The sequence below is a fragment of the Anomaloglossus baeobatrachus genome, unplaced genomic scaffold, assembly GCF_048569485.1.
Source record: "Anomaloglossus baeobatrachus isolate aAnoBae1 unplaced genomic scaffold, aAnoBae1.hap1 Scaffold_699, whole genome shotgun sequence".
NCBI classification, from domain to species: Eukaryota; Metazoa; Chordata; class Amphibia; order Anura; family Aromobatidae; genus Anomaloglossus; species Anomaloglossus baeobatrachus.
In genome coordinates this window covers 55,827-69,740 of record NW_027445073.1, presented here as the reverse complement: position 1 = coordinate 69,740, position 13,914 = coordinate 55,827, and the positions used below count along the sequence as shown (strand labels likewise).

Genomic DNA, 13,914 nt, shown 5'->3' with positions numbered 1-13,914 from the left:
TTCTTGTGATGTGATGATACACAGACACGGAGCTGAATGTTTATTGGTTGATACATTAGTCAGCGACTAAAACAAAACTAAAATCTGTAAAGCAGGGTGTCCGCGCCCGTATGGAGCGACCGCATTCACTGCGCGGTTCAGTCTCAGGATCCCTGCCGGCCGCGCACAATCTCCACATTCATTACTTCTCACAGCTGAGGGTTTGTTGCAATCATATCTTTTCCCTCATGCTTTACACTGCAGCACATCAGGGCATGTAATCTAACACCGGCATCCATCAAGCGATCTGCATCCAGGCTTCCGTTCACTGACAGGAAGCAGCGAGGGATAACACACAGCATGGCAGCGAGCGGAAGACAGGGTGATATCATTACTGAAGGGGCCGGGGGCCAAAGCCGAGAGCAAGGGCCCATGTGTGACTGGAGGTGGGGGGATGAGCAAGCACAGCCACCACCTGTATACCTCTATGGGGCAGCAGGGCACATGCACAGCCACCACCTGTATACCTCTATGGGGCAGCAGGGCACATGCACAGCCACCACCTGTATACCTCTATGGGGCAGCAGTGCACATGCACAGCCACCACCTGTATACCTCTATGGGGCAGCAGTGCACATGCACAGCCACCACCTGTATACCTCTATGGGGCAGCAGTGCACATGCACAGCCACCACCTGTATACCTCTATGGGGCAGCAGTGCACATGCACAGCCACCACCTGTATACCTCTATGGGGCAGCAGTGCACATGCACAGCCACCACCTGTATACCTCTATGGGGCGGCAGTGCACATGCACAACCACCACCTGTATACCTCTATGGGGCGGCAGGGCACATGCACAGCCACCACCTGTATACCTCTATGGGGTAGCAGGGCACATGCACAGCCACCACCTGTATACCTCTATGGGGCGGCAGGGCACATGCACAGCCACCACCTGTATACCTCTATGGGGCAGCAGGGCACATGCACAGCCACCACCTGTATACCTCTATGGGGCAGCAGGGCACATGCACAGCCACCACCTGTATACCTCTATGGGGCAGCAGTGCACATGCACAACCACCACCTGTATACGTCTATGGGGCAGCAGTGCACATGCACAACCACCACCTGTATACCTCTATGGGGTAGCAGGGCACATGCACAGCCACCACCTGTATACCTCTATGGGGCAGCAGGGCACATGCACAACCACCACCTGTATACCTCTATGGGGCAGCAGGGCACATGCACAGCCACCACCTGTATACCTCTATGGGGCAGCAGTGCACATGCACAACCACCACCTGTATACCTCTATGGGGCAGCAGGGCACATGCACAGCCACCACCTGTATACCTCTATGGGGCAGCAGTGCACATGCACAACCACCACCTGTATACCTCTATGGGGCAGCAAGGCACATGCACAACCACCACCTGTATACCTCTATGGGGCAGCAGGGCACATGCACAGCCACCACCTGTATACCTCTATGGGGCAGCAGGGCACATGCACAGCCACCACCTGTATACCTCTATGGGGCAGCAGGGCACATGCACAGCCACCACCTGTATACCTCTATGGGGCAGCAGTGCACATGCACAGCCACTACCTGTATACCTCTATGGGGCAGCAGGGCACATGCACAGCCACCACCTGTATACCTCTATGGGGCAGCAGGGCACATGCACAGCCACCACCTGTATACCTCTATGGGGCAGCAGGGCACATGCACAGCCACCACCTGTATACCTCTATGGGGCAGCAGGGCACATGCACAGCCACCACCTGTATACCTCTATGGGGCAGCAGGGCACATGCACAGCCACCACCTGTATACCTCTATGGGGCAGCAGGGCACATGCACAGCCACCACCTGTATACCTCTATGGGGCGGCAGTGCACATGCACAGCCACCACCTGTATACCTCTATGGGGCAGCAGGGCACATGCACAGCCACCACCTGTATACCTCTATGGGGCAGCAGTGCACATGCACAACCACCACCTGTATACCTCTATGGGGCAGCAGTGCACATGCACAACCACCACCTGTATACCTCTATGGGGCAGCAGTGCACATGCACAACCACCACCTGTATACCTCTATGGGGCAGCAGTGCACATGCACAGCCACCACCTGTATACCTCTATGGGGCAACAGGGCACATGCACAGCCACCACCTGTATACCTCTATGGGGCAGCAGGGCACATGCACAGCCACCACCTGTATACCTCTATGGGGCAGCAGGGCACATGCACAGCCACCACCTGTATACCTCTATGGGGCAGCAGTGCACATGCACAACCACCACCTGTATACCTCTATGGGGCAGCAGGGCACATGCACAACCACCTCCTGTATACCTCTATGGGGCAGCAGTGCACATGCACAGCCACTACCTGTATACCTCTATGGGGCAGCAGGGCACATGCACAGCCACCACCTGTATACCTCTATGGGGCAGCAGGGCACATGCACAGCCACCACCTGTATACCTCTATGGGGCAGCAGGGCACATGCACAACCACCACCTGTATACGTCTATGGGGCAGCAGGGCACATGCACAGCCACTACCTGTATACCTCTATGGGGCAGCAGGGCACATGCACAACCACCACCTGTATACGTCTATGGGGCAGCAGGGCACATGCACAACCAACACCTGTATACGTCTATGGGGCAGCAGAGCACATGCACAACCACCACCTGTATACCTCTATGGGGCAGCAGTGCACATGCACAACCACCACCTGTATACCTCTATGGGGCAGCAGTGCACATGCACAACCACCACCTGTATACCTCTATGGGGCGGCAGGGCACATGCACAGCCACTACCCTATATACTTCTATGGGGCATGACGCATTGTATTACGCCTGGTCCAGATTGTGGGAGGGGCCATGTCTCATGCTCCGCCCCCGCTGCCCCTATACGCGGTGTTATCAGTTCTGGGCTCCGCGGTTCCGCTCCTCGGTGTCGGCGCTTGGTGGGGGTCCCGGCACGGCCCCTTCCATGGTCACTTCAGGAGGCTTCTCATGGTGCCCAGCGAGGACCCCCTGTAGCCGCCACCAAAGTGGTTCCAGTGGTTGAGGTAGTGGAAGAGCTGGTAGAGCTTCAGCCGCTTCTCGCAGCCGGGGGTCTTGGGCATCTTGGAGTGGTAGGCGGAGTAAAAGGAGGAGCCGAAGCCCCCGAACATGCCGGCGATGGCCAGCTCAAACTCCGCATGGCCATAGAAGCAGGCGGGGTCAAAGACCACCGGCCCCGTGTCCAGCTCCGCCACGTTCCCGCCCCACAGGTCCCCGTGAAGAAGAGCCGGGACCACCGCCATCTCCGAGAAGAACTGAGGGACCTTCAGCTGAAAAGACACAAGGGACTGAGAGTCAGAGGCTCCACCCTGCTCTACACTGCAGCTCTACTCCACCGTGCTCTACACCGCAGCTCTGCTCCACCGCGCTCTACACCGCAGCTCTGCTCCACCGCGCTCTACACCGCAGCTCTGCTCCACCGCGCTCTACACCGCAGCTCTGCTCCACCGTGCTCTACACCGCAGCTCTGCTCCACCGTGCTCTACACCGCAGCTCCGCTCCACCGTGCTCTACACCGCAGCTCCGCTCCACCGTGCTCTACACCGCAGCTCCGCTCCACCGTGCTCTACACCGCAGCTCTGCTCCACCGTGCTCTACACCGCAGCTCTGCTCCACCGTGCTCTACACTGCAGCTCCGCTCCACCGTGCTCTACACCGCAGCTCCGCTCCACCGCGCTCTACACCGCAGCTCTGCTCCACCGCGCTCTACACCGCAGCTCCGCTCCACCGTGCTCTACACTGCAGCTCCGCTCCACCGCGCTCTACATCGCAGCTCCGCTCCACCGTGCTCTACACCGCAGCTCTGCTCCACCGTGCTCTACACTGCAGCTCTGCTCCACCGTGCTCTACACTGCAGCTCTGCTCCACCGCAGCTCTGCTCCACCGCGCTCTACACTGCAGCTCTGCTCCACCGCAGCTCTGCTCCACCGCAGCTCTACACCGCAGCTCTGCTCCACCGCGCTCTACACCGCAGCTCTGCTCCACCGCGCTCTACACCGCAGCTCTGCTCCACCGCGCTCTACACCGCAGCTCTGCTCCACCGCGCTCTACACCGCAGCTCTGCTCCACCGCGCTCTACACCGCAGCTCTGCTCCACCGCGCTCTACACCGCAGCTCTGCTCCACCGCGCTCTACACCGCAGCTCTGCTCCACCGCGCTCTACACCGCAGCTCTGCTCCACCGTGCTCTACACCGCAGCTCTGCTCCACCGTGCTCTACACCGCAGCTCTGCTCCACCGTGCTCTACACCGCAGCTCTGCTCTACCGTGCTCTACACCGCAGCTCTGCTCCACCGTGCTCTACACCGCAGCTCTGCTCCACCGCGCTCTACACCGCAGCTCTGCTCCACCGTGCTCTACACCGCAGCTCTGCTCCACCGCGCTCTACACCGCAGCTCTGCTCCACCGTGCTCTACACCGCAGCTCTGCTCCACCGCGCTCTACACCGCAGCTCCGCTCCACCGTGCTCTACACCACAGCTCTGCTCCACCCTGCTCTACACCGCAGCTCTGCTCCACCGTGCTCTACCCTGCAGCTTTGCTTCGCTAGGACACAGCTCTGATCGGTGGTTTTTCAATCTCTCCCCATGCTTTACACTGCAGCTTTGCTTCATTGTTCCCGTGAGCTCGGTGTAGTCTGAAATCTGCCTCCTGTTTGTCCCATCAGCCCTTGCTGCTCATGTGCTTCTCCCCCATGCTTTACACTGCTGCCTGTATGGAGATCTGATGGAGGGGGAGGAGCCTCACACAGGAGGCGGGGACTGCAGTGGGGTCTCACCTGTAATTGGGCCCACAGCTCCCGCGCCTCGCGGTCCCCGGACTTCTCCTCCAGCAGCTCCATCTGCCGCTGGATCCGCTGCCGGCAGTAGAAGGCCACCCAGTCCTCCTGCCAGTCATTCACCTGTCAATCAAGCACCTGCAGCTGTCAATCACGTGCGCAGGGGGCGGGGCACCGCGATCCTAGCAGATCTCTGTGTCAGACTCTCACCAGGGGGATGGATCCGCAGCAGGTCACCGTGTGGAAGCCGAACTTCTCCACGGGCTGCACCTCCGCCTGCCCCGCCCCTTTACCTGATGGGGGAAAAAAAGAAAGTGAACCCCTGAGTCTGGACTATTCCATGAAATAAGTATGTGAACCCCTCCGTAGCTATACCTCTGTATAAGGGACGCTGGGAGGTGGGGGCGCTGCCCTCTAGTGGGCACGGCGGGGACTGCGGACATGGAAATGCTAATTACCCACAATGCCGCTCTCTCTGTCCAGCTTCTCCCGCAGCCGCTGGTTGTGGAGGTGAAGGTCGGCCAGCTGCTCCCCCAACGCCGCCGAGTGCCTGGAAGACAGCAACAAGACCTAATCATGTAGGAGGTGTGCCCACTACAACCAATAAGGTCCAAAGACTATGTCCCAGGACATCAAGACTGGCCTAATCATATAGGAGGTGTGCCCACTACAACCAAGAAGGCCCACAGACTATGTCAAGGGACTCCAAGCCCGACATCACCATGCAGGAGGTGTGCCCACTACAACCAAGAAGGCCCAAAGACTATGACCCAGGACATCAAGAGTGGCCTAATCATATAGGAGGTGTGCCCACTACAACCAAGAGGGCCCACAGTCTATGACCCAGCCCATCAAGACTGGCCTAATCATGTAGGAGGTGTGCCCACTACAACCAAGAAGACCAACAGACTATGTCAAGGGACTCCAAGCCCGACATCACCATGTAGGAGGTGTGCCCACTACAACCAAGAAGGCCCAAAGACTATGACCCAGGACATCAAGACTGGCCTAATTATGTAGGAGGTGTGCCCACTACAACCAAGAAGGCCCACAGACTATGTCAAGGGACTCCAAGCCCGACATCACCATGTAGGAGGTGTGCCCACTACAACCAAGAAGGCCCAAAGACTATGACCCAGGACATCAAGACTGGCCTAATCATATAGGAGGTGTGCCCACTACAACCAAGAGGGCCCACAGTCTATGACCCAGCCCATCAAGACTGGCCTAATCATGTAGGAGGTGTGCCCACTACAACCAAGAAGACCAACAGACTATGTCAAGGGACTCCAAGCCCGACATCACCATGTAGGAGGTGTGCCCACTACAACCAAGAAGGCCCAAAGACTATGACCCAGGACATCAAGACTGGCCTAATCATATAGGAGGTGTGCCCACTACAACCAAGAAGGCCCACAGACTATGTCAAGGGACTCCAAGCCCGACATCACCATGTAGGAGGTGTGCCCACTACAACCAAGAAGGCCCACAGACTATGACCCAGGACATCAAGACTGGCCTAATCATATAGGAGGTGTGCCCACTACAACCAAGAGGGCCCACAGTCTATGACCCAGCCCATCAAGACTGGCCTAATCATGTAGGAGGTGTGCCCACTACAACCAAGAAGACCAACAGACTATGTCAAGGGACTCCAAGCCCGACATCACCATGTAGGAGGTGTGCCCACTACAACCAAGAAGGCCCAAAGACTATGACCCAGGACATCAAGACTGGCCTAATCATGTAGGAGGTGTGTCCACTACAACCAAGAAGGCCCAAAGACTATGACCCAGGACATCAAGACTGGCCTAATCATGTAGGAGGTGTGTCCACTACAACCAAGAATGGCCAAAAGACTATGACCCAGGACATCAAGACTGGCCTAATCATATAGGAGGTGTGTCCACTACAACCAAGAAGGCCCAAAGACTATGACCCAGGACATCAAGACTGGCCTAATCATGTAGGAGGTGTGTCCACTACAACCAAGAAGGCCCAAAGACTATGACCCAGGACATCAAGACTGGCCTAATCATGTAGGAGGTGTGCCCACTACAACCAAGAAGACCAACAGACTATGTCAAGGGACTCCAAGCCCGACATCACCATGTAGGAGGTGTGCCCACTACAACCAAGAAGGCCCAAAGACTATGACCCAGGACATCAAGACTGGCCTAATCATGTAGGAGGTGTGTCCACTACAACCAAGAATGGCCAAAAGACTATGACCCAGGACATCAAGACTGGCCTAATCATATAGGAGGTGTGTCCACTACAACCAAGAAGGCCCAAAGACTATGACCCAGGACATCAAGACTGGCCAAATCATGTAGGAGGTGTGTCCACTACAACTAAGAAGGCCCCAGACTATGCACCGGGAAACCAGGGCTAACCTGACTGTGTAGGCGGTGTGCCCACTACATCTGTGGAACCGCACAGTGATGCCCCAGAATTGATCTTATGAGACTTCCCCGTTACAGTTATACAGCAGCTGCCCCCGGCGCTGACCCAGTGCCCATCTCACCTGTTGAGGCTCCTCATGTCCAGATGCTCCATCACCAGCACAGCGCCCCCTCCTGGCTGATCAATCACCTTTATGGGATTTGGAGCCCTGATGGTGCCCGTAGAGCGAACGGCCTCCAGACTCGCCATCTCCCCCTCGAACATCACTCTGGCCTGTGAGGAAAACAGCGGGAGACGGGACAACTCAGAGCAAGACCCCCAGGACACCTCACTAACCCCCAACCCCCGGATTACACAGACCCCCGGATTACACAGACCCCCAGGACACCTCACTAACCCCCGGAACACCTCACTAACCCCCGGATTACACAGACCCCCAGGAACCTCACTAACCCCCGGAATACACAGACCTCCCAGGAACCTCACTAACACCCGGATTACACAGACCCCCCAGGAACCTCACTAACACCCGGATTACACAGACCCCCAGGACACCTCACTAACCCCCGGATTACACAGACCCCCAGGACACCTCACTAACCCCCAACCCCCGGATTACACAGACCCCCGGATTACACAGACCCCCAGGACACCTCACTAACCCCCAACCCCCGGATTACACAGACCCCCAGGACACCTCACTAACCCCCGGGACACCTCACTAACCCCCGGATTACACAGACCCCCAGATTACACAGACCCCCAGGAACCTCACTAACCCCCGGAATACACAGACCTCCAGGACACCTCACTAACCCCCGGATTACACAGACCCCCAGGACAGCTCACTAACCCCCGGATTACACAGACCCCCAGGAACCTCACTAACCCCCGGATTACACAGACCCCCAGAACACCTCACTAACCCCCGGATTACACAGACCCCCAGGTCACCTCAATAACCCCCGGATTACACAGACCCCCAGGTCACCTCACTAACCCCCGGATTACACAGACCCCCAGGAACCTCACTAACCCCCGGATTACACGGACCCCCAGAACACCTCACTAACCCCCGGATTACACAGACTCCCAGAACACCTTACTAACCCCCGGAATACACAGACCCCCAGAACACCTCACTAACCCCCGGATTACACAGACCCCCAGGACACCTCAATAACCCCCGGATTACACAGACCCCCAGGAACCTCACTAACCCCCGGAATACACAGACCCCCAGAACACCTCACTAACCCCCGGATTACACAGACCCCCAGGACACCTCAATAACCCCCGGATTACACAGACGCCCAGGTCACCTCAATAACCCCCGGATTACACAGACCCCCAGGAACCTCACTAACCCCCGGATTACACAGACCCCCAGGAACCTCACTAACACCCGGATTACACAGACCCCCAGGACACCTCAATAACCCTCGGATTACACAGACCCCCAGAACACCTCACTAACCCCCGGATTACACAGATCCCCAGGAACCTCACTAACACCCGGATTACACAGACCCCCAGGACACCTCACTAACCCCCGGATTACACAGACCCCCAGGAACCTCACTAACCCCCGGATTACACAGACCCCCAGGAACCTCACTAACCCCCGGATTACACAGACCCCCCAGGAACCTCACTAACCCCCGGATTACACAGACCCCCAGAACACCTCACTAACCCCCGGATTACACAGACCCCCAGGATACCTCACTAACCCCCGGAATACACAGACCCCCAGGTCACCTCAATAACCCCCGGATTACACAGACCCCCAGGTCACCTTGATAACCCCTGGATTACACAGACCCCCAGGAACCTCACTAACCCCCGGATTACACAGACCCCCAGGAACCTCACTAACCCCGGATTACACAGACCCCCAGGACACCTCAATAACCCCCGGATTACACAGACCCCCAGAACACCTCATTAACCCCCGGATTACACAGACCCCCAGGAACCTCACTAACCCCCGGATTACACAGACCCCCAGGAACCTCACTAACACCCGGATTACACAGATCCCCAGGAACCTCACTAACACCCGGATTACACAGACCCCCAGGACACCTCACTAACCCCCGGATTACACGGACCCCCAGGAACCTCACTAACACCCGGATTACACAGACTCCCAGGAACCTCACTAACCCCCGGATTACACAGACCCCCAGGAACCTCACTAACACCCGGATTACACAGACCCCCAGGACACCTCACTAACCCCCGGATTACACAGACCCCCAGAACACCTCACTAACCCCCGGATTACACAGACCCCCAGGAACCTCACTAACCCCCGGATTACACAGACCCCCAGGAACCTCACTAACCCCCGGATTACACAGACCCCCAGAACACCTCACTAACCCCCGGATTACACAGACCCCCAGGATACCTCACTAACCCCCGGAATACACAGACCCCCAGGTCACCTCAATAACCCCCGGATTACACAGACCCCCAGGTCACCTCACTAACCCCCGGATTACACAGACCCCCAGGAACTTCACTAACCCCCGGATTACACGGACCCCCAGGAACCTCACTAACACCCGGATTACACAGATCCCCAGGAACCTCACTAACCCCCGGATTACACAGACCCCCAGGAACCTCACTAACCCCCGGAATACACAGACCCCCAGGTCACCTCAATAACCCCCGGATTACACAGACCCCCAGGTCACCTTGATAACCCCTGGATTACACAGACCCCCAGGAACCTCACTAACCCCCGGATTACACAGACCCCCAGGAACCTCACTAACCCCCGGATTACACAGACCCCCAGGACACCTCAATAACCCCCGGATTACACAGACCCCCAGAACACCTCACTAACCCCCGGATTACACAGACCCCCAGGAACCTCACTAACCCCCGGATTACACAGACCCCCAGGAACCTCACTAACACCCGGATTACACAGATCCCCAGGAACCTCACTAACACCCGGATTACACAGACCCCCAGGACACCTCACTAACCCCCGGATTACACGGACCCCCAGGAACCTCACTAACACCCGGATTACACAGACCCCCAGAACACCTCACTAACCCCCGGATTACACAGACTCCCAGGAACCTCACTAACCCCCGGATTACACAGACCCCCAGGAACCTCACTAACACCCGGATTACACAGATCCCCAGGAACCTCACTAACACCCGGATTACACAGACCTCCAGGACACCTCACTAACCCCCGGATTACACAGACCCCCAGGACACCTCACTAACCCCCGGATTACACAGACCCCCAGAACACCTCACTAACCCCCGGATTACACAGACCCCCAGGACACCTCACTAACCCCCGGATTACACAGACCCCCAGGAACCTCACTAACACCCGGATTACACAGACCTCCAGGACACCTCACTAACCCCCGGATTACACAGACCCCCAGGACACCTCACTAACCCCCGGATTACACAGACCCCCAGGACACCTCACTAACCCCCGGAATACACAGACCCCCAGGAACCTCACTAACCCCCGGATTACACAGACCCCCAGGAACCTCACTAACCCCCGGATTACACAGACCCCCAGGACACCTCAATAACCCCCGGATTACACAGACCTCAATCTATCCCCCTATATACAGTGCAGGGTCGGTCTCTCCCCTATATACAGTGCAGGCTCGGTCTGTCCCCCTATATACAGTGCAGGCTCGGTCTGTCCCCCCTATATACAGTGCAGGCTCGGTCTGTCCCCCTATATACAGTGCAGGCTCGGTCTGCCCCCCCCTATATACAGTGCAGGCTGGGTCTGTCCCCCCTATATACAGTGCAGGCTCAGTTCCCCCCCTATATACAGTGCAGGCTCGGTCTGTCCCCCCTATATACAGTGCAGGCTCGGTCTGTCCCCCCTATATACAGTGCAGGCTCGGTCTGTCCCCCCTATATACAGTGCAGGCTCGGTCTGTCCCCCCTATATACAGTGGAGGCTGGGTCTGGTCCCCTATATACAGTGCAGGCTCAGTCTGTCCCCCCTATATACAGTGCAGGCTGGGTCTGTCCCCCTATATACAGTGCAGGCTCGGTCTGTCCCCCTATATACAGTGCAGGCTGGGTCAGTCCCCCCTATATACAGTGCAGGCTCAGTCCCCCCTATATACAGTGCAGGCTCGGTCTGCCCCCCCCCCTATATACAGTGCAGGGTCAGTCCCCCCTATATACAGTGCAGGGTCAGTCGCTCCCCCCTATATACAGGGCAGGCTCGGTCTGCCCCCCCCCCCTATATACAGTGCAGGGTCAGTCTGTCCCCCTATATACAGTGCAGGGTCAGTCGCTCCCCCCTATATACAGGGCAGGCTCGGTCTGCCCCCCCCCCTATATACAGTGCAGGGTCAGTCCCCCCTATATACAGTGCAGGGTCAGTCCCCCCTATATACAGTGCAGGCTCAGTCCCCCCTATATACAGTGCAGGATCAGTCCCCCCTATATACAGTGCAGGCTCAGTCCCCCCTATATACAGTGCAGGATCAGTCCCCCCTATATACAGTGCAGGCTGGGTCAGTCCCCCCTATATACAGTGCAGGCTGGGTCAGTCCCCCCTATATACAGTGCAGGCTGGGTCAGTCCCCCCTATATACAGTGCAGGCTGGGTCAGTCCCCCCTATATACAGTGCAGGCTGGGTCAGTCCCTCCTATATACAGTGCAGGCTGGGTCAGTCCCCCCTATATACAGGGCAGGGTCAGTCCCCCCTATATACAGTGCAGGGTCAGTCTGTCCCCCTATATACAGTGCAGGCTCAGTCCCCCCTATATACAGTGCAGGATCAGTCCCCCCTATATACAGTGCAGGCTGGGTCAGTCCCCCCTATATACAGTGCAGGCTGGGTCAGTCCCCCCTATATACAGTGCAGGCTGGGTCAGTCCCCCCTATATACAGTGCAGGCTGGGTCAGTCCCCCCTATATACAGTGCAGGCTGGGTCTGTCCCCCTATATACAGTGCAGGCTCAGTCCCCCCTATATACAGTGCAGGCTGGGTCAGTCCCCCCTATATACAGTGCAGGCTGGGTCAGTCCCCCCTATATACAGTGCAGGCTGGGTCAGTCCCCCCTATATACAGTGCAGGCTCAGTCCCCCCTATATACAGTGCAGGCTGGGTCAGTCCCCCCTATATACAGTGCAGGCTGGGTCAGTCCCCCCTATATACAGTGCAGGCTGGGTCAGTCCCCCCTATATACAGTGCAGGCTGGGTCTGTCCCCCTATATACAGTGCAGGCTCAGTCCCCCCTATATACAGTGCAGGCTGGGTCAGTCCCCCCTATATACAGTGCAGGCTGGGTCAGTCCCCCCTATATACAGTGCAGGCTGGGTCAGTCCCCCCTATATACAGTGCAGGCTGGGTCTGTCCCCCTATATACAGTGCAGGCTCAGTCCCCCCTATATACAGTGCAGGCTGGGTCAGTCCCCCCTATATACAGTGCAGGCTCAGTCTGTCCCCCCTATATACAGTGCAGGCTCAGTCCCCCCTATATACAGTGCAGGCTCAGTCTGTCCCCCCTATATACAGTGCAGGCTCAGTCCCCCCTATATACAGTGCAGGCTGGGTCAGTCCCCCCTATATACAGTGCAGGGTCAGTCCCCCCTATATACAGTGCAGGCTGGGTCTGTCCCCCTATATACAGTGCAGGCTCAGTCCCCCCTATATACAGTGCAGGCTGGGTCAGTCCCCCCTATATACAGTGCAGGCTCAGTCTGTCCCCCCTATATACAGGGCAGGCTCAGTCCCCCCCCTATATACAGTGCAGGCTCAGTCCCCCCTATATACAGGGCAGGCTCAGTCCCCCCCCTATATACAGTGCAGGCTCAGTCCCCCCTATATACAGGGCAGGCTCAGTCCCCCCCCTATATACAGTGCAGGCTCAGTCCCCCCTATATACAGTGCAGGGTCAGTCCCCCCTATATACAGTGCAGGCTGGGTCTGTCCCCCTATATACAGTGCAGGCTCGGACCTCCGCCTTGTGGTTGTACTTCACATACACCCGGCCCCGCTCGGTGTCGTAGCTCCGCCCCTCGCTGATGCAGCCTCCCCCGCTGTGACCGGACGGCTGCACCCGGGACAGGCTCAGCTCCCTCCTCAGCAGCTCCTCCATGCTGGACGCCACTGCGCCTGCGCAGTGCGCACTGCAAATGTGTCCGACCCGGCGGCGAGAGGCACGCAACGTTCTATTAGCTCTGCGCATGCGCGAGTGTTACTGCTAGGAGCGTGTCCTTGTGTGACCGCCAGGTGGCAGCAAAAGATAAGTGATTATATGATAAAGTGCTGATGCGTGACGTCATTACGTGATAGTACGTCACATGGCGCTGTACCATCATAGCCTGCAAAATCCACAGGAACTCTGCACTTCTAGAGAATCTGCTATGGGGGAGGGGTCTCATCTACCACTTCCCAGAGGATATGTGATATCCGCCCTCTGCTCTTCACATTCAGCCCTCTGCTCTTCACATTCAGCCCTCTGCTCTTTGCCCTACTCTCCACCCTCTGCGCTTCACATTCAGCCCTCTGCGCTTCACATTCAGCCCTCTGCTCTTTGCCCTACTCTCCACCCTCTGCTCTTCACATTCAGCCCTCTGCTCTTCACATTCAGCCCTCTGCTCTTTGCCCTACTCTCC

General features: G+C 57.4%; 1 protein-coding gene across 1 annotated transcript; it reads right to left on the bottom strand.

Moving 5' to 3' along the window:
- On the bottom strand, positions 1–13,410 carry LOC142286872 (ketosamine-3-kinase-like). The gene is made up of 6 exons (XM_075333400.1): positions 13,254–13,410; positions 7,382–7,533; positions 5,313–5,404; positions 5,065–5,147; positions 4,855–4,977; positions 1–3,348 (listed from the first exon to the last, which is right to left on the bottom strand). The coding sequence occupies exons 1-6, from the start codon at positions 13,392–13,394 to the stop codon at positions 3,010–3,012; spliced, it is 930 nt and encodes a 309-aa protein (XP_075189515.1). The 5' UTR covers positions 13,395–13,410; the 3' UTR covers positions 1–3,009.
- Between the last annotated feature and the right edge of the window lie 504 nt (positions 13,411–13,914).